Source organism: Phyllostomus discolor, chromosome 5 (genome assembly GCF_004126475.2).
Source record: "Phyllostomus discolor isolate MPI-MPIP mPhyDis1 chromosome 5, mPhyDis1.pri.v3, whole genome shotgun sequence".
NCBI lineage: Eukaryota > Metazoa > Chordata > Mammalia > Chiroptera > Phyllostomidae > Phyllostomus > Phyllostomus discolor.
The window spans coordinates 139520341-139542979 of NC_040907.2; the positions used below are offsets into that span (position 1 = coordinate 139520341).

At 33.7% G+C, this 22639-nt stretch overlaps 1 protein-coding gene across 2 annotated transcripts in view; it reads left to right on the forward strand.

Annotated features, from left to right (window-relative positions):
• Positions 1-22639, forward strand: part of PCDH15 (protocadherin related 15) — a 775879-nt gene that overhangs the window by 744547 nt on the left and 8693 nt on the right. The window contains exons 32-35 of one of the 2 annotated variants that reach the window (XM_036026942.1): positions 3763-3771; positions 4621-4770; positions 6873-6878; positions 8489-10787. In XM_036026942.1, the coding sequence (XP_035882835.1) occupies positions 3763-3771; positions 4621-4770; positions 6873-6878; positions 8489-9959 (1636 nt within the window). In that variant the 3' untranslated portion in view covers positions 9960-10787. Of the gene's footprint in view, positions 1-3762; positions 3772-4620; positions 4771-6872; positions 6879-8488; positions 10788-22639 lie in introns of those variants that run through there. The other variant, XM_036026943.1, reaches the window with a different exon arrangement.

Genomic DNA, 22639 nt, shown 5'->3' on the forward strand with positions numbered 1-22639 from the left:
TTATTTATTTGAGTCTTGTCTTTTTTTGTTCTTGAGTCTAGACAGGGGTTTGTCAATTTTATTAATCTTCAAAAAACCAGTTATTTATTGTATTAATTTTGTATAGTAATTTTGTTCTCATTTTTGTTCAGTTAAGCTTTGATTCTTGTTGACTTTAGGCTGCTTTTGTTATTCTTTTTTAATTCCTTAGGTTGTTTAGTTGATATATTTCTTGTTTCTTGAGATAGGCCTGTAATGGCATAAATTCCCCACCTGTTACTGCTTTTGCTTCATTCCATAACTTTTGATATGCCATATTGTCACTCTCTTCTCTGTATGTCTTTTAATCTCATCTTTTGTTTCTTTTTTGACTGAGTCACTTTTTAGTAGTATGTTATTCAATCTCTGCATGCTTGTGGGTATTTTTACTTCCTTTTTGCAGTTGATTTATAATTTCAAAGTGTGTGGTCAGAGAATATGCTTGGTGTGATTTCAGTCTTGTTAAATTGGCTAGTTTTGTTTCCCAACATGTGCCCTATCTGTGAGAATGTTCCACATGCACTGGAGAAGAATGTGTAATCTAATGTTATGGAATGAAAGGCTCTGTAAATGTCAATTATATCCACTTGATATAATGTATCATTTAAGGCCAATATTCCTTTATATATTTTCTGTTAGGATGATCTATCTAGTGCTCTCAGTGGAGTCTTTAGGTCCTCTACTATGGTTGTATTTTTGTCTGTTTCTTTCGTTCTGGTAGCAGCTGCTTTATGTATTTTGGTGTTCCCTGACTGAGTGCATACATATTGAGAAGTGTTATGTTTTCTGGATGTAGCATCCCCTTTATCATTATAAAATGTCCACCTTTGTCTCTTGTTACCTTTGTTATCTTGAAATTTTTTTAGTCAGATATAAGTACGACTACGCCTGCTTTTCTGTAGATACTATTCATTTGGAGAACCATTTTCCACCCTTTTACTTTTAATTTAACTATATTGTTTCAGCTTAGATGTGTCTCCTGAAGGTAGCATAAGGCTGGGTTTTGTTTTCTAATCCAATCTGCTACTCTGTGCATTTTTACTGGTGAATCCAGTCCATTTACATTGAGGGCTTTAATGATGTATAAAGATTTCCAATGACCATTTTATCTTTTGTTTTCTGGTGGCTCTGTCCCCACATTGGTTATTTTCCTTTGTGTTTCTGTCTGTTGTTTTGTTTTGTTTTGTTTTGTTTTTTATGGCATCCCATACCTTTTTTCTGTTTCTTCTTTGTTTCATGTTGTATGTCTGAGGTGTTGTGTGTGTGTGTGTGTGTGTATGGTTATCATTAGATTTATGAAAAAATTCTTCATATATACCATAGCTTTTTTCTTTTCAATGCATCTAATCTGTATCCTCCTTTGCAAATTCACATATTTAACACCCTCTCTTTTATGTATTTGTTGTCAAAAATTATCACTATTTATGCTGTAGTTTGCTGGTGATTCACTCATAGTTTTGTGATGTTTTTGTTCTTTGTTTTAGGTAGAATAACCCCCTTAAATATTTCCTGCATTGGAGGTCTTCTGGTGATAAACTCCCTCAGTTGCTGTATTTCTGGAAAAGTCTTTCTTTCCCCATCATATTTAAAGGATAATTTTGTTGGATATGTATTTCTTGGCTGATAATTTCTCTCTCTTCTAGCTTATAGAGGTTTTGCTGAGAAGTCCAATGATAACTTAATGGGCTTCCCTTTATAGGTTACTTTTTTCTTTTCCCTGGCTGCCTTGAGAATTCTTTCTTTGTCATTAATTTTTCACAAATTTAATAAAATATGCATTGGAGAATGACTTTTTGGATTGAGGTAATTAGGTGTTCTCTTTGCTTCTTATTTTAAAGGCCTAGCTAGCTCTTTCCATAGGTTTGGGGAGTTCTATTTGTTTGAATAGGCTCTCTGTTCCCTTCTTCATCCCTTCTGTATGCCTATTATTCTTATATTACTCTTTCTGATGGAGTTACATAATTCTTATAATTCTTGTAATTCTTGTTCTTTTAATTTGTTTATGCTCAAGTCTCTTCTCTGCATCATTTCTCAATTTCTATCTTCAGTATTGCTAATTCTTTTCACCATCTGGTCAGCTCTACTTCCTATGCTTTCCAATTTATTCTTGATCTTTTATTGAGTTCTTCATCCCCAGAGTGTGTGTGTGTGTGTGTGTGTGTGTGTAATTTCAATCTCTTTGGTAAAATACACATGTTGTTCATCAATTTTGTTTCTCAGTTCATTAAACTGCCTATCTGTGTTGCATCTCATTGAGTTTTTTAGAACTTCAGTCTTGAATTCTCTGCCACCTAAGTCACATAGTTTCATGTGTTTAAGTTTATTCACTGGAGATTATTTCTTTTCTTTCTGAGCTGCCTCATTACTTTGGTTGTTCCTGGTATTTGACAGATTTCTTCTCTGTCTATATGTCTATGTATGAGTGGCATGTCTATAACAGATTGATAAGAATTCTTTCTATTATTTTCCAGTAGGTAGCACTTGTGATTACGATTTTTAAGTCTCTCTTGACCTTCTCTGGCTTTTTCAGATCTCTGCAGGGTAGTGGAAAATGGCCTGTGCTCCCTGAAAAGGTGGGCACCTCCCCTGCAATTCACTTGCCTGGGTTGTATGGGGACCAACCCTGCAAGGGAACATCAGTGGGGCTCCAAATCAGTGAAATCCCAGTGTTGCCCCTTTGTAGCCAGACACCACTGGCAGAGCAGCAGTGATGTGTATGGGTAGGGTAAGCTGAGGGAACCCTGCCACCTCTTTTGTTGCTTTGTCCTCTTTGCAAGAGCAACCAGTGGATCTTCCTGGCATCTCCTCTGTGTCTCCACCTGATTCTGGGATTAGTTGCAGATGTGCCCTTTGCTCAGGGAAAAAGTGTTCCTGTAGTACCAGTTGTAGGGTTTGCAGATATTGTACTTTGCAACCCTCTGCAGCCTGACAAAAAGGGTGAAAACAGGGGAGTTTGCTTCTCTGTCAGGAATGCTGATTGCTAGACAACTGTGACCACACCTTTGTGCTTCAGGTTACCGGGCTTAGCTGCAGGTAATACTGCCAACTCCTACAGGAATGCTCACAAAATCTCTCTGATCCTCCTGGCTGAAGGGAGTCTGAACTGAAACCTCAGTGTTCCTCTCTCCCTTGTGAGCCCCACAGTGAGCTCCAGGCTTCAAGGCTACATCTGTGACTCCTTTGAGCTCTTCTCCCTTCTCACCTCCCCAGTTCACTTCCACTTGCCCACCTTTAGAAGTTTTCATGTGCAAATCTCTGAGACATGTTTGATTTTGAGCAGGGAATTCTTTGTTGAATTGTAACTGTTCAAATTGCTGAAACTTCAAAGGGAGAGACCAAGAGGATCCATCACGCCACCATTCCTCTGACATCACTCCTCAGCTCTCTCTATTCCTTTAATATTCTTCAAGCACAGTAAACCAAGAAGCTGATTATAAATATCAGATCATTTTTAATATTGTGTTTCACATACCCATATTTTAATAAGGTTTTTCTTATTTATTTGTTTGTCTCCAATGAATGTTTTAACAGCTTATATGACTGTAACAGTAATAATAAAATGCTCACCATTTTCACATTCTAAATTAAAATAGTTTTTCTACTATGTCATTAAATTTGTCTCAGAGCGTAACCAGTAAATTATTCATGTTTTGGAATAAATCAGATATCAACATATAAATGCAATATTTTTAATGTAGCTCTCTCTCTTTCTCTCTTTTTTTTACTCATTGCTTTCCCAAACAGGTTTAAAGTGTAAGTATAATTACTGATAATTCACTCATGGTTTTATGAAATATGAAAAGGGAAACACCAGATGATACTGTTAAAGTAGTCACCCTGCCCATACCCATGTTTTACTTATCTGCTTTGTATTTGCAAAGGTATATGATTTTTAATTCAAATTCCCTTGTGGTTTACATATATAGGATTGAGCTAGTTTTACACGAGATACAAGTGGAGGAAATGTGAAAAAGACAGTTTGCTCTGAGGGCTCCTACTCTTTGAGATCTTGGTTTTGAGGAAGGAGTTAACAATCAGTTCCCAGGATAGTAAAAGAGAACAGCCTATCTCTATTGTAAGAAAGACAGGCATTCCTAGGTATCTAAAAGAAATAAAAGATAACCAAGTTCCCTTCTAAATATACACACCTATACTGCCTCTGTAAATTAATGTTGAAAATGTTTCAAATTATTTTTAAATAAGATAACTCTTATTTAAATAGATGAAAGATAGTGAAAAGTTGTCTTTTATCTACCACACATTATGAAAGAAATCCATTAAACAACTACCAATTGTCAATCACATTTTAATAAATATTTTATCTTCTCCATTTAATATTATAATTTAACATTGCAAATATTTCAAATGAATTCTGTTATTAAAGAGGTAAATATCTTAAAGTACTATGAGAGTATTTTTAAATATCTTGTAGGGATACTTTTGTAATTATATTAGTTTATAAGTTCAAATAATTGTATGAATATGTTTTTTTTTAAACCAGGTAGTGTCTCTGGTAACTGTACATTATTATTATAAGGTACCTTATTAAGAAGTATAGGATTTCTAAAATAGTTTTACAAACACGTGCTTACTTTCCTAAAGACGCCAAGCTGAATGCACCAAGACAGCGCGGCTCCAGGCCGCAATGCCCCCGCCTAAACCAGCAGCTCCTGCCGCTGCACCAGTGGCTGCCCCTCCGCCTCCACCACCTCCGGGTGCACATCTCTATGAAGAAGTTGGGGACAGCACAATGTAAGTAGACCTTTCAGGTACTTTTAGAAGTAAATGAGTTTTGATGGAAGCTGTGTGGTGAGTATTTAATTTTACCTTGATGTATGAAATGCAATTTGCAGCATACATTCTTAGATTTTTAAAACACAAAATTGTTAGGAGCCCTAGACAAGATAAACTGAAAATTAATAACAAAAAAATTTAACTAAATAAGAGAAAACAAATATGTACTCAGTATGAGCAGATATTTACAGATGAAGAGCTTGAATATTATAATCAGGCTCCAAATATAGTAAGTTCTGAAAAAAATTGCTTCTCATAGAAAATGAGAATAAAGCACAATCATAATATAGTAATTCCTGATTTCGTATCAAAGGTTAACTCCTGCTTGGTGACATAAAACAATTCTGTGGTCTAAAGTCTTTTAGACTTTTCTAACATACTATTTTATAATGTCATAGAATAGAATAATTAACATCTGAATAGAAATAAATATTAAATATCCAAACTAATTAGATAATATCATTTTTATTATATTCAACTCAAAAGATCCTGCTATGATAGCTTAATATTTATTTTATAATATTTGGAATCTCTAAGCAATATTAAATCATTTTTGAAATAGACTTTTAAATTATTATTGAAAGTCTATACAGCTGTTTCTATAATTATGCACTCTCAAAACCTCATTCTTTTGGAGATGTTTAACTTGTCTATATTTTTAAAATTCAGGAATAACTATTTCCAAACATGACATGCAAAATAACCAAGGATATTATAAAATTTTGAATATGACTAAATTAAATCCAGAAAACATTTTATTACCTGGAATTGGTTGGAGTTGAGGTTCTTAAACACATTCTACTGTTACATTTTAGCATTTACTTGTAGAAATAAAGCAAGCCTCAAAAATTATGAAATTTACCCTTTAATGGGAAAATTGGTTTTAAACATAAGTATCAATACCATTTGCCATATTAATACTATTATAGAAGGTTATGGGAAGGATGGCTTTTCAAATTTTAAAACTGATATCAAATTGTATATTTTAATGATAAAATTAAATTTAAAACAACTTAATGCTTGTCATTCTATTTCTAAAATAATAATATAGGATTCATGTCTTAAATATAGTTTTTAAGTCATTTTTCATACATTGAAAATGATGGTCTCTTTTTAAATTATTGGTGAATGTAGGAATTGAGCCAATATGATTTGATTATTTTGATTCTGTTAACCACCTTTCTCTAGCAAAATGGTTTAAAAACTAAAAAAAGATTTAGATGTAAAGTTGTGTTGGTTTTATGTGAAATTAGGGAAGGATATGTCTTTATTTTTATTTAACAAAAAAAGGTATAAATTGACATCATTTGAAATCAATATAGTTTGATGGTGATATTTTTCAAATAGCAACACTTAAGGACTATTTTTATTTAAAAATTGTTATAGAATTAGTAGAGAATTTTAGAATTCTAATATGTATTTATTGAGTATTTTAAATTTTACAATTTAATTATCTTTAATGAATGTTTAACTTATCTATTCAAAACTATTTACAGGATTCTAATCATAAGTTATTAGAAAAATGAATGGCAAATAAATTATAGACAAATGATTTTAAAAGAAAAATATCAAAGGTGTTTAAAAAAATCTTCATGAAGTGGTAACTTCATGTAGATTCAATAATTACTCTCTAATAGTTTTTATGGTATTTGTATACTTCCTTTCAAACAGTACTTATGTCTTTTTTATATATTAGTGTAGACCTATTTTTCAGATAGGACATAAAGCCATTCTTAGAATCTCATTTAAAATTGCTGTTTTAGGACTGAAATCATTCATGTTTAATAAAGGTGAATCTTACCTATATATATGAAATAAATAACTAGATATAATTTTGTGTGATAAGACAACAAATTATATGCCATGATTTTATCTAAAACATTGTATATTATCCTTATGACTAAATATAAAGAAGATCTAAAATATGCATTTCTTTTTTGGGTATACATATTGTTTAATGCTAGTACCTATTAGCATTTTCATCATCATTTCAAATTAACTATAGTTAAAACTTTTCTTTTCTGTCACATGTTTTCTCTTTCTTACCTGTGGATACATAGGCATAAGTAAGTAAATAATATTATTCTAATTCAAAGGCATTAAACAAAGATGAAATAGAATAGATTAAATTCTGTGTTACTCCATAAACAGTAAGCATCTTTTACCATGGAGTCATTTACTTTAAATAGAAAGTTATATCTTCCATGCCTGATTTCCTTTTGATATCTGGAAATTGCATGAGTTTAAAGAAGTGTTCCTACTGATAGTACCTGTTCCTACCAAAAGGAGGTTCAACATTCTCTTTGCTTTTAATGTGTTAAAAATATTTATATGTATATGTATTTCAATTAAGTGATGTGATGTCATTATATAGATAATTTTTTCCAAGAAAAACTAAACCAAGAACAGATCTACACAAGAACTGCTATACAACATCAGAATCATTTTTAAAAATAACCTTTTAAGATTAAGAAAAGTGTTTGCTGTCAGTTTAATCTACACTGTATACACTTTCTAAATTATTCAGGCAGCCCTGTTACCTTAAGTCCACCTGTGAGAATTCTTTCTTGAACTTTGTATATTTACAAAATGTTGCAATAATAACTTTGGCTTTATATATCATTTATTGCTTCACTTGTCATCTTAGTGTTTCAATGTGACTGTTTAACTTTTATTAAAAATATTTTATTTTAATTTATTTCTTCTAGGTGATTAAATATTAAACAAAAACAAAAGTAACTCAGTCACTCTGAGCTTTTGGGCCAAGGGCCCCAATGCTTTCATCCGAGGCACTTATTCATACCCTTTGACTTACTCAATTTTATTTATGATGGACAGCCTCCATGACTCAGTATCCATGTATGAGAAAATCTTCCAGTTGTATCAAAACTATGTTTGATTAACATCAATTTTTTCAGCAGAGCAAGTCCTGACTAAAATTTGATCCTGATTATGTTTAAAAGAAATTCTAACAGCTCTTCTCTTTTCGTACTATATATAATGTTTTTAAACTCACTAAGCAAAACTTGAAATAGAAGAAAATCTCTATCAAGATTCTATTGTATATTGAATTTCTCAATTGTGATTTTGAGCTCCTAGAGAGAAATTCTCACATGTGCTTGGGGATTTTAATTCTCTTAATCTGGAGAATAGAAAAAAATCCCTTTCTGTATTCTCTTGCTAGCTTTATCTCATGCAGGAAAGCACTTTTAGATCCAGGACAAAATGACTGAGTTGAAAGATAATGGATGGGTATGAATCAGATACAGCTAAGGCTCCTTTCCCCTAAACAGTCAGCTCTGAGCATCCTAAACCAAGGCAAAAGATGTGAAACCATCAACCAAAATGCTAGTCTGCAATTTGGAGAATTGTGATTTATGTATGATAGAACTGTTATGTGTGGTCATGGATACTTTGCTGTATCAAAATAATTTAAAAATATCACTGTGCAGATTGCTACTTAAAAATTGAATATTTCTTATGTTACTCACAGCTCTCACTTTTCTGCCCTGTCTTTTGGAGAATAGGGACATGAAAGTAATGTTTTGCTTTAGTAGATTAGTGTTATTTGGCATTTTATATTTTGAAGTAGTAATGAGAACCATAAAACATCTTTCTCATGAAAGCTATATCACAGCCTGTTTCCTTACATTTCATTATCTTCTTCTCTTTCAAGTCTTTTTCTTCTCTACCATTTTCAACAAAGCAGGGGAAATAAGTCAGTCTCAGAAGACAGGAAACATCAGGACGTTGTGATGCCCTTTTCTTCCAATACTATTGAGGCTCACAAGCGGGCTTATGTAGATGGATCACTTAAGAACAACCAGCCCAAGTCTAAGAGAAAATTCACATTGGCAACTGATGAGGATGCCTTAAGTACCCACAATACCCTTTATAATGAAAATACAGATCAAAGATCAACAAATTCAGACTTTTCAGTAAAAACAGTTTCTGTAGGCTCATTTTTATCCAGAACACAAGCCAAAAATGAGTCTCTGCGGGGTCCAAGAGAAAAAATTCAAAAGATGTGGAACCAGACAATCCGCTTACCTAGGAGATCAATGTGGGAGCCTCCCAATAGAACAGAAACCATAGATCTGGAGCAATGGCGAAGCAACAGGCAGAAAGCTAAAAATGAAAGCACTGAAACCCATCCAAACAGAAGAGGTAGCAGTAATCCCTTGCTTACAACTGAGGATACAAGTTTCACAGAGAAAGAGGGAATAAGGGAAGATGAATCCCTGGTTTCACAAGGAACAGAACAGATGAAATCTCTGTCTTCAGACTCTTTATTTTCTTCTCCTTGGTCTCATTCCACATTCTCTACTTTGCCAACTGTTTCAAGAACTGTGGAACTCAAATCAGAACCCAATGCCATCATTTCTTCTGCTGAGTGTTCCTTGGAACTTTCTCCTTCAATGCCATGCATTTTAAATTCTCCTTCCTTTAGGAGAGAGACACCTACTTGTATGTTGACTATTGAAACCAAGAGAAACATTTTCAAAAATCTTCTGCATCCACCAAACATCTCTCCTCCCCCTCCTCCTCTTCTCCCTCCCCCTCCCCCTCCATCCTTTGCTCCTCCTTCTCTTATTCTTACACCTTTTTCTCTTTCCTGTACTCCTTCTCCTCCTTCTAATCCTCCTCCTCTTCCTCCACTTTCTGTTCCCCCTTCTGCTTTGTCTGCTGCTTCTCCTCCTCTACCTCTTCTACCTTCATGCCCTTCTCTTCCTCCACCACCTCCTCCTCTTCCTTCTTCACTACCTCCTTCAACTTCAGGTGTATTCACTAAGTGTGTTTGTATACCAGCTGATAAATGCACTGTCAATATGACACCAGCCAAGGAAATAAAGTCCTCTGCAGTACAGCTATCAACATCAACAGCAGTGAGTAATGCAGATCCTCAAAGAGAACCAAAAGGAATACTCAAACATGTTAAAAATTTAGCGGAACTTGAAAAGTCGGTAGCTAACATGTACAGTCAAATAGAAAAAAACTATCCACCAACACACATTCCAAAACCTCAAGTTAGTTACCCTTCAGAGATAATACATATGGAAATGACATCCGGACGAAACCAGGAGAATTTGCACAATATTGTTGAGGAATTTGAAAAACAATCTCACAGCCAATCTACTTCACTGTAATGTTGCTTTTCCTATTTTAACTGGACAACTGTTTTGTTGATCACAATCTTCAAGTGGAGGCAAATTTGAACATTAAAGAAGATTTCATTTTTTTACCCTAAACTCAGTGCAATACTGTTTTTACCTCATTTTTAATTTAAAATATTATTAACTTCATCATTACTAACATATAGATTTTACCTTATTTTCTTAACTACGAAGTAGCATTATTTGTCTACATTTATTTAAAAAGTAAGTAATTTCAATATATTTTTAATGGGAATAAATGGGCATGAAAGTTAGATATTCAATTGAAACCATTGACTTGTTTATCATGTTAATGCAGTAACTTTTTCTTTTTCATCATAGTTTTATGTGAGTGATCCAGGAAAAATGCAGACTGTTACAGATAAGCTAAAACTATAATAGGTTCTGTTATTTCCTTGAAGCCTATGTATTTGGTGAGATGAAATGCTATCAAATTAAAATGTTATCAATCTTAAGATATAAGAGATGACAGACATCATGGTATTTCAAAATAAATCCCAGGTGCTATAAGACATAGTCATCTATTTTTCTTATGAGAGCACCCTTTACTCTGGCTTGCTTTTATCTTATAGTATGTTTATACATTTGATAAACCTTTTACTTTTTTCAATTGCTGTCTTATCTATTTATTTCTCATTGTGATTTCTTTTTTCTTCTTTATAATGAAAATAAATCTTGAGTTGTTGACTTTTGTAAGACATTTCATTGTTTCCACAGATGTTAAAGTGCTCTTTAATTTTGCTTGTTCACATTATTACATTATGTTGTTAATTATAATTTATTATAAAATCCTCTTTCAAAGAAAATACTTATCTCTTGTTTAATAATGAAATTCTAATCAGTTTTATCTAAAGAAGGTTAAATGAATGTCAAATATATATATATATATCTAGTATGAAATTAGTTGCCAGTTCACTAATGAAAATTATAAATATTTTTATTAAGTTATCAATTATATAAAACATGCTTAGCTGATAGTAGTACTTTGATAAAATATAAAAAGTTTAAACAGAATCAAGAAGAAATATATCTGGTAAATTACTACAAGTTTTATATGGACTTTCACACTTTGTTTTAGGCAAAGAAGACAAAAATTTATACCCTAGGATAAAATCTCTGTAATTGTATTGGTTCTTGTATCTTAGAGTTGAACTTGTTAAATTCTTAAAGACATCAGCTAAGTACTACCTTTCTGTGTTCCTAACGAAAGGTACACTTGACCATCAAGTAGTAACTTTGTTTTTCCTGTCAAACACATGGATTGTGTTTACTGGAAAACCCTACTTTAAATACAAGTATAATCATCTTTTTTACTCTGTAATTTTAAAACTTTAGGAACATGTAAGTTTGCACAGAGAAAAGCACAATTCCAAAATGTAGGCAAAAGTCTTGCTTGATACTTACCGTTGTATGTGTTATGGTTTGGGGACCAATAATGAATCATTTCAAAAGTTTCTTTCAGCTCTTATATATGCGACATTTGTTCAAGAATTTGATCTGGCATCTCTAATTAATAATATCAGATCAAAAACAACTTGTAAATTTAATTGTTTTCATTAGTTTTGCTTCACATTCTTTTTATCCAAATCAAGAGTAATTTCTTTCTTGGGGGTTTTGAATATGACTTTGTTCTATTTCAATGAAAAACTTCAGTTGGAGTTTTTGTTGGCAGCTTAGAGAACTTATACTGTTTGGCAGGCTCTAACAAGGTATTATTCATAATTGTGTAAGCTTTTAATGTGAGTGTGTGTGTTTTTAACCTACTTTTTACCAACTTCTTAGAAATGTGAAAGAAATTCCTGAATAATTCCTTTGATTTCCTTAATAATTAAATCTCTAATAATTACTGCAGAAATATTCTAATAAATCTAAATAACAATTTTATGTAGGTACCTATAGCCTTACAAAATGTCACATTGTCTATTTCTATAACATTTTTACAATATTTATATAACCCAAAAATGCATTAGTGTATTTTATTTTTCAAATGAAATATCATACCTATTTTTTATATTTAATCTGGTCTGTTTTTGACATATTATATTTAGATATTCTCATATTTATTTTAAAAGTCAATTAGAAAAGGCTTCTGCATGATACCTATTATTCTAATATTCTTTGAATACACAAGCCAAAATGTTTTTTCTCTCCTCAACACATAAGCCTCCACAAACTGACAACCAGGCTCTAACAAAAGGTATTTTTTCTACTGCTGTATTATGCTCTAATTAATGCATAAAGAATTATATTAGATATTTTATTAAAGTAAATAAACACATTACTATAGATTTTCCTTATTTTAAAAAGTAATCTGGGTGACAGCCAAGATGGCAGAGGAATAAATAGAAGCTACACTAACCTCCTCCCAGGACCAATCTGGAATTACAACTAAATTGTAGAGAAATCATGCAAAATAACTAATTGAACACTAATTGGAGAGAAGCTTTACAACCATGGACAGACAGAAGAAACCACTTCAGCACAACATGACTAGTAGGGAGGGCAATGGCATTGTGAGAGGGCCATAGGTGGCTGCTGAATTTCTGGAGGGATGTTTTAGCAGCTGGAGGTTCCCCCTGAGAATCGTGAAGTCTAAATCCAAGTTCACTCACCAGCCTACAGCACCAAACCCAGAAATGAACCCAGATACTATACAGTTGTGAAAAGCAGCAGGGGTTCTATCTGCCAAAGAGAGATAGCTGGAGACTCAAGAGAGCTTCTTAAAAAGGCCAACACAAAAGATTTTGTTCACAGTCACTTATCCTGGCTCCAGGAGAGGGAGGGCAGAGCTGACTAGAGATGCTTGAGAAGAGTCTGAGACAGATGACTAGGGAGAGAACTTAAGGAAGAGCTACCAAGATGTCTGTGCTGAGTCATTCCCCATACTGAAGGAGCCATCATTCTCAGGCAGAGCACTCCTCTCCAAGTGGCATCAACCAGAGTGGAAGCAAGAGCCCCACCTGAGGCAATTACTCTGACCCAACCTGTGACGCTTATGTCAGACTGCTGGTTACAGCTTGATTATGTTAACAGCTGATCAGTTAAACAGTTGATTAGTTTAACATGCAAGAAAGAAAATACAGAGATACCGCTACAAGGAAAAACAAAAAGACAGACCCCAAATGAAGAAATAAGAATTTTCCAGAAGACTAGATGAAATGGAGGCAAGCAATTTATCAGATTTATCAGAGAGTTTAGAGTAATGATTATAAGGATACTCAACAGCATGATAAAAGACATAGAAACCATAAAATAGGACCAGTAAGAAATAAAGAGTGCAATATCTGAAATAATACACTGGAAGGAATAAATACTAGGTTAGGTAAAGCAGAGAATTGAATCAATGTTTTGGAAAACAAGGTAGAAAAAAGCATCCAGGCAGAGCAGCAAAAAATAAAACAAAAATAAAAAAGTTATAAGGAGAGCTTAAAAAAACTTTTGGGGCACCATGAAACATAACAACATCTACATCATGGGAATACCAGAAGGAGAAGAGAGTGAGCAAGGGATCAAGAACCGATTTGAAGAAATAATGACCAAAACCTTCCCTAATCTGGTGAAAGAAAAAGTCACTCAAGTGGCTATTTCCAGAAAGCTCAGAGGACCCCAAACAAGTTGGACCCAAAGAGGTATACACTGAGGCACATAGTGACAAGGCTTAAAGACAAGGAGAGAATCCTAACAGCCACAAGAAAAAAGCAGGTAGTTACCTACAAGGAAGTACCAATTAGACTGTCATCTGATTACTCAACAGAAACATTAAATTAAAATGACGAGGCTTAAAGACAAGGAGAGAATCCTAAAAGCCACAAGAGAAAAGCAGGTAGTTACCTACGAGGAAGTACCAAATAGACTGTCATATGATTACTCAACAGAAACATTTCAGGCCAGAAGGGAGTGGTATGAAATATCCAAGGTGATGTAAAGCAAGGACTTACAATCAAGGCTACTTTACCCAGCAAGGCTATCATTTAAAATCGAAAGAGAAATAAGAAGCTCCCCAGACAAAATAAAGCTAAAGGAGTTTGTTAACACTAAACCAGTACTGCAACAAATGTTAAAGGGCTTGCTTTAAGAAGAAGAATAAAAAAGAGAAAGAAAAAAGAGGAAAATGGTCTAACTATTATCTCACTGTCTCAAGTAGCACTACATATGTATCTATCAATAGTCACCTTAAATGTAAATGACTTAAATGCTCTGACCAAAAGATATAGGATAGCTCAATGGATGAGGAAACAAGACCCATATATATGGGCCTCCAAGAGACCCATCTCAGATAGAAAGATACACATAGACTAAAAGTAAAGGATTGGAAAAAAGGTATTTCATGCAAATGGAAAGAAAAAGAAAGCTGTGGTAGCAGTACTTATATCCAACAAAATAGTCTTTAAAACCAAGGCTATAGTAAGAGACACAGAAAGACACTACATAATGATAAAAAGAACACCCTAACAGGAGGATATAACCTTAATAAACATTTATGTACCAATATAGGAGCACCTAAATATGTAAAGCAAATCTTGATGGACATAAAAGGAGAGATAAACATAATCGGGGATTCTAACCCCCCATTGACTTAAATGGATAGATCTTCCAGGCAGAAAATCAACAAGGAGATGGTGGCCTTAATGATACACTAGATCAAATGGAATTAATTGATATCTTCAGAGCATTTCATTCCAAAGTGGCAGAATATACACACTTTTTAAGTGCATATGGAATGTTTTCTAAGATAGACCACATGTTAGGGCATGGAACAAGTCTCAATAAATTTAAGAAGATTGAAATCATATCGAGCATCTTCTTTGGCCAAATGCTATGAAACTGGAAATCAATCACAAAAGGAGAACTAAAAAACATACAAAGACATAGAAGCTAAATATCTTATTAAACAATGAATGGGTCAACAAGATCAAGGAAGAAAATAAAAGATACCTTGAAACAAATGAAAATGAAAACAAAGCAATCCAAACTCTGTGGGGCACTGGGAAAGCAATCATAAGAAGAAACTTCATAGCATTACAGGCCTATCCCAAAACAGAAGAAAGCTCAAATAAACAATTTACCTTCACTGTTAAAGGAATTTGAAAAAAAACAACAACAACAAACAAAGCTCAAAGTGAATAGAAGGAAGGACATAATAATGATCAGAGCAGAAATAAATGAAATAGAGCCTAAAATATTGATATAAAAGATCAACGAATCAAAAAGCTGGTCCTTTGAAAAGATAAACAAGATTCACAAACCTTTAACCACCCTAATTAAGAAAAAAAAGAGGAAGGACCCAAATAAATAAAATCAGAAGTGAAAGATGAAAAATAACAACAGACACCAAAGAAATACAAAGGGTAGTAAGAAAATATTACAATTAAATGCCAACAAACTGGAAAACCTGGATGCATGTTTCTAAGCATAAATTTCTAGAAACATAAAATTTTTCAAAAATAAATCAAGAAGAATCAGAGTATATGAGTGGACAGATTATACCAAGTGAAATTGAAGTGGTAATCAAAAAACTCCTAACAAACAAAAGCCCTAGACCAGATGGCTTCACAGGTGAATTTTACCAAACATTCCAAGAACAGCTAATACCTCTCTTTCTCAAACTATAAAATTCGATAGGTGGGAAGGCCCCCAAATTCATTTTATGAGGACAGAAACATCCTAATTCCAAAACCAGATAGACACTACAAAGACAGAAAATTATAGGCCAATCACTAATGAACATAGAAGCTAAAATCCTCAACAAAATATTAGCAAACTGAGTATTGTGCTGCATCAAAAAAATCATACACCATGATCGAGTGGGATTTAATCCACAAATGAAAGTTTCATACATTTGCAAATCAGTAAATGTCATTTACCATGTAAACAAAATGAAGGATAAACATCATGCGATCATATCCATAGATTCAGAAAAGCATTGATAAAATCCAGCACCTATTTATGATCAAAACTCTCAGCAAAGTGGAAATAGACGAAACATACCTAAGCATAATAAAAGAAATACATGAAAAACCCATGCCAGCATCATATTCAACATGAACATACTCATGCTCAAGATCAAGAACAAGACAAGGATGTGTGCTTTCACCTCTCTTATTCAACATAGTACTGGAAGTCCAGCAATCAAACAAGAAGAAATGAAAGGCATCCAAATTGGAAAGGAAGAAGTAAAACTGTCTTTATTTGCACATGATATGACACCGTACATAGAGAATGCCAAATATTCCACCAAAAAATACTGGCACTGATAAATGAATTCAGCAAAGTAGCAGGATACAAAATTAATATCCAGAAATAAGTTGCATTTTTATATGCCATTAATGAACTAAAAAAGAAATTAAGAAAACACTCCCTTTCATAACTGCTTCCCCAAAAATAAAATACCTAGGAATAAACCCAACAAAACGATATAAATGACTTGTAATTAAAAAATTGTAAGACACTGAAGAAAGAAACTGAAAAGGATCCAAATAAGGGGAAACACATACATGATCATGGATAGGAAGAATTAACATCATTCTAATGTCCATACTACCCAAAGCAATGTATAGATTCAACAGAATCCCTATCAAGATTCCAATGACATAGTCCACAGAACCAGAACATGTTGAGGTCTGCCTTGCCTGGTCTCAGGAAGCTGTAACCCCCGCGGCAGGCTAAGTGAGAGACCTCTGAGCCAGGAACCACTAAAGAGACAAAACTTATTTCCCTGGCATGAACACTGCCTGCCTGGCCTCCAATGCTTGATCAGTTAGCCAATGATGGGTAAGATTTCCCACAGAGGGAATCGCCTAAGACAGGCATGATCACAAAGAGGCCTCTGGGAAGAGACTCGGGCTGTGGAAATGAAGGGGTGATGGACATCAACCCCTGCCCCCTCGGCTTTGTCAAAGCCTGAGTCCTTGTTCTTAGTTGTGAGAAATCCAAGTCTCCTGGCTGCCTTTGTCTCCTCTGCCCGACTCAGGCCTGCAGAAATAACAGGGGTGGTACAATCCAGACCAGAGTCAGCAGACCCCCAGGGTAATCAGGCCTGGGACATAGAATATGCAAGATCCTGTGAGATCTGCTTGCTGGAGGATGCTATTGAATTAGAATATGAAGGCACAGGTAGGAAACAAAACTGGCCTTTTAGGTCCTGTAGTCTTTTTAAGTGATAAAACACAAACTCCCAGCCCAGAATCGCAGCGGGAGATCTGTCAGCACCTTTGAAAACTACCTATTCCTTTTGATCTTCCCTGCCAGACTGTAATCCACAAACTGTGTCTGTATTCTTAATAAAAGACTACTCAGGCGGGGACTCGGGGCATTCTCCACTAGAGAGAGTGGCTGTTTCGTCCCTATTTCCCCACAGGACACAGTTGTTTCTGTGTATGTTTTTCTCATGTTTCAAACAAGCATCCGCACCAGGGATGGATACTGCTGGCCAGTATCCTCCAGAAGAACAAATACTTCAAAAATTCATATGGAACCACAAAAGGCCCCGTGTGGCAAGAGCAATCCTGTGAAAGAAGGACAAAGTTGGAGGAATCACACTACCTAATATCAACCAAAGTATAAGGCCATAGTAATCAAAATAGCCTGGCATAAAAACAAACATATAGACCAACAGATAAGAATATAGAGCCCAGAAATAACCCATGCCTTTATAGTCAATGAATATGAAACAGAGAAGCAAGCACATTCAATGGAATAAAGACAGTTTGTTCAATAACTGTTGCTGACAAAATTGGACACATATGTGCAGAAAAATGAAACTAGAGCACCTTCTTACACCACACACAAAAATAAATTCAAAATGACTTAAAGACATAAATGCTAGCCTCAAAACCATAAAAATCCTAGAGAAAACATAGGCAGCAAAATTACAGGCATTGCTCATAGAAAATTTTTGCTGGATATATCTCTCCTGGCAAGGGCAACAAAGAAAAAAATAAACAAATGGAACTACATCAAACTAAAAACTTTTTGCACAGCAAGGAAATCATCAACAAAATAAAAAGGCAACCCACAGAATGGGGGAACATATTTCCCAATACATCTGAAAAGGAATGAATATCCAAAATTAAAAAGTGTTAAAAAACTCAACACCAAAAATCTAACAACCCAATTTAAAAAATGGGCAAAGGATCTGAATAGCTACTTCTCCAAAGAGGACATACAGATGACCAAAAGACATGTGAAAGGATACTTAATATCACAAATATCAGAGAAATGAAAATTAAAACCATAATGAGATACTACCTCACACCTATCAGAATTGCTACCATCAATAAATCAACAAACAACAAGTGCTGGAGGGGATGATAGAAGGGGGAACACTTTTGTACTGGTGGTGAGAATGCAGACTGGTGCAGCCACTGTGGAAAGTGGCATGGAGATACCTCAAAAAATAAAAAATGGATCTGCATTTTGACTCAGCGATCCCACTTTTGGTAATGCATCTGTAGGAATCCAAAATATTAATTCAAAAGAACATAAGCACCCCTATGTTCATTGCAACATTATTTACAATTGCCAAGATATGGAAGCAGCCCAAGTGTCCATCAATAGAAGAGTGGATAAAACAACTATGGGACATTTACACAATGGAATTCTTCTTGGCCACAGAAAAGAAGAAAATTTTACCCTTTGCAACAGTATGGATGCACCTAGAAAACATTATGCTAAGTGAAATAAGTCAGAGAAAGATAAATACTGTATGATTTTACTCACATTTGGAATCCAACATTAAGCAAAATAGAGACAGACTCACAGATGGAAAGCAGTTGACAGGTAGTGGGGTGGAGAGACTGAGCAAATAGGAAAAAGGACTCATGGACATGGACAACAGTGTGGCAATTGCTGGGGACAGGGGAGTATAAGGGGACTAAATGGTAATGGAAAAAATCAATAAAAGTTAAATAAAAATGTGTTAAAAATAAAAATATAGGACAATTTAAAAAGTAATCTATAATGCATACAAATATTGCAAAATAAAATAATTGCTACACATTAGATATAAACTACATAGTAGTATATATCAATATTATATGACTAGCTTTACAGGAATCAACAGAGTATCATATTGATTGAAATCACACAGACAATTATACATAATGATTCTATTGTGCACCTTTTCTTAGTACCTTTTTGCCTCTGAACTACAACAAATAATACAAAAAACTAAATTAAATGCAACATAAAGATTAATGAAAAGTAATGTTTATTAATATTTTATTTCCCACATTTATGAAACATGCTGCTAGAGGAAAGAGGCAGTTTAAATATTATAGAAAATAAAATCCAACTTTGGTTGGATATTTTATATTATGCATGTGACTTAGTTGTCCTTATTAAAATCTAAATATGAACTTTTTCTATCTCTGAAAGATACAAACTGAGTAAAGGTGAAATGTCTAAGCTTCTAAATGCTGTAGAAGGATTATCATTACTATTGGTAAAACTACATGAGCACTCCGTAAATCTCACTACAGAACTATTACAAATAATAAATTGCTGATAGCATTAAATACTATTACTATAACGCTGTTACTACCAACCATTTCAATCAACAATACCTTAACTACTAAATATGCTTGAAGATAAGTAGATTCATCTTGTGAAGGCCTTATAATTAAAGAAGTTTTCTACAGAGGTTGTTTTATTGAACTTTAGGAAATTATGTACTCATCTCTTCATAATAAACCTTTACTGAAGTTAGTTGTTTATTGATTCCATATGGCATGGTCAACCAGACCAGTTTAATGTTTAGACTGACTCTTTAATAAATATTTAAAATATGCATAATTAGTGAAATTAACTATTGAAAACATTCTATACTTTTTTGCCCTCTCAAATGCAGTCAAATGTTTCACCAGTGTATGGTCCATGAACTTTATAAATCTGTATGTATAATTGAACATTTGACTATTACATCTGTAAAATTTTTTCACTTTGAATGTCTAATTCATAAATAGACATGAATGTCTAACTCTTAAAAGCTGGTAATATTTTGCATTCCCTATTTTTAGAACAAGTTGACACAAATAATCTTATAAAAAATTAATGGTATATATTTTAGTTTTAAAGATTTTTTTCATTCTGAACCAATGTTTTTCATGTATAAAACACATCTATCCCCAAATGAGTATTTTCTGTGTATCAAGACATCTAGGAAAGAGAGGAGGTAGAATTTTTTTAATTCCAATTGATTATAACAGAATCAAAGAGTGTTATTATACACCATTGAGATAGAATAGATAATGTATGTTTTGGCGTTCATATAGAAAGAAGGGTGGCATGATAATTGTTTTTAATAATGTAGGCCTGAAACCTTTTTCCTCCTGTTTTGATGCTGACACAAAATATATTTCTCACTGATAGAATTTTTAGTAAAAATTACTTTCTAACTTTTTCTTGGATTTTTAAAACACCATTACCTAAAATTTTATTTAGCCTAAGAAGCCAAGATGTTTAATACTGATTTCTTCATTTCTGCCTTGCAGGAGAGGTTATGCATCAGAGGTAAGGGCATTATGGTGTTATGTTATATCAAGGACTGATTTATATCTTTTTTCAAAACTAGTGTGCTTTACAAAATTTATAAGTATGCTATGCTATTTCCTTTCATTTAAGGTGAATGAAAATCAACTGCTCACCTTTTCAAGGACACATTTATTTTTTCCTGAATTTCTATTACACAGTATTATGAGATTACCCCCCAAATTTTTTTTCTGTAAATCTAATTTGGAAACTAGCAATGACTTGACTTGAATTTTGTTCTTATTACCAGTCCAAAGCTCCATTCTATCACATTAAAGTTTGAGATCTTAGAGAATTTTTTTAAAAAACAACCATAAGAAAGCTCTGGTTTCTCCACTGTGTTATTTGACTCTTTTAGTCCACAGTGAAGATACTGGGCATTCAGGCCAAGAGTATTTAGCTAGCCTCACTGTAAGTGGCACTATCAATGAAGTCACTGAGAACTTAGTATGCGCAGTTTAGCATACAGTTTCTCAGTCAAGAGAATGAAATAAGCGTATGATCCGACTGGCTTATACTTTAGAAAATGTAAGTTCTAAATTATTTGAAAATTAAGGTGAGTGACTTTAAAAGTAATTCCTTTTGGGGGATAATTAATAACTAACACTGAATCAGAATACCTCTAACTTAAACTTTCCACCATTTTAAATGGATACCTTAAGTAGACTCACTAATAACTCTATCATGGAAAATCTGTGTGTTCAGTCAAGTAGTTGTTCTGCTAGCCATTTCAAACACTTGGTTCATTGGTGGAAGTATCTCTCAGATGTTCTCTGCCCACTTTCTCACTGCTCACTTTAAGATTCATGTTGTGTAACTATTTCTCCCAAACTTTGAATTGCGAATCTTGTTCCCTTCTCATTAAAGTATAAATTATTCTGAAACAGGCCAATAGTAACTGTGTTTTTCTTTAAATAGGTATGGGTAAAATGGAGAGAGAGTAGGAAGCGATTCCCGCAAACTCTGAGGGAGAACAATTTCTCTAATCACAAAAGAGTTTCGGAAACATGCTTAATGCTTGAGTGCAGGCAATCCACATCTTGGTAAAAAAGAAAAATAGGAAGCATGTCTTTAACATGATGATGAATATATTTCTATCATATCATTACTTTGTGTGCTCCCCCCTTCTTCCCAGTGAACCTAACTACATTTAACGTGATTGGGGAGAAAGAAAGAGGGGCAATTCAAAATGAGGTTAAGTGTGTTAAGAAGAACTGTGTGACACTTAAAGTGCTTTTAGAAACATGAATGACTCTGTACTGTGAAGCTCAAACCAAGAAAATTGTGGATTTTTATTTAAAGAAGTTAACTTTGATGTTAATTAAAACAATGTTGACATTAAAATAAATTATCTATTAATTTATGCTCCAACATAAATAGTCAAAATATCATTTGGCTGTTGGTAGCCATCACATGAAAAACGAATTATGGTCCCAAGGTAACCAGGTTTAAGGTATCACCTTTTATTCTCTCTTTTCAGTCATAATCTACTTTTTCCATCTGAATTATTTTCTAAATCTTTTTCTATTTTAATTTCCTTTGGCAGCAACAACAACTGCTGAGGCCCTCTCTTCTTAAACCAGAGGTATCAATTTTCTTTCTCTTCTCAACCTCACTGTCTTCACAGTACTTTATGTGGCATTAATGTCCATCATACGTGTAGGCAGAGTAGGCAGCTGCTGACGTGGCATAATTTTATGAGAGCAAAAAGGTGGTTTTAAATTAAAATAAATAAATACATAAATATGCAAGCAAATCTCCTCCTTACTGCTTATTGGTGGAAAAATTGCTGTTGTTTTCTTCTTCATTCTCTGTAAATTAGACAAATAAGAATTTTGGTCCTATTAAAAGCAAGCTCTCATTGAATGAAGTAATCAGGGACCTAATCAGTCACTTCTCATAGAGCTATTCCTGAGATCAGATTTAGATTAGGCAAAGTTTGAAGAAAGAATGCAGACATCTGTGCTGAAATAACAAAAGGTAAAAATTGATTATGATTCACAGTCTTCAATCACTGCATGCCATTCAAATACTGCCTTTGAGCATGTGTCTATTTCATAATGCCTATGTCATTTTCTTCTGCAATGAGAAAAAAGAGATGCATGGACATAAATGCATATTATTTA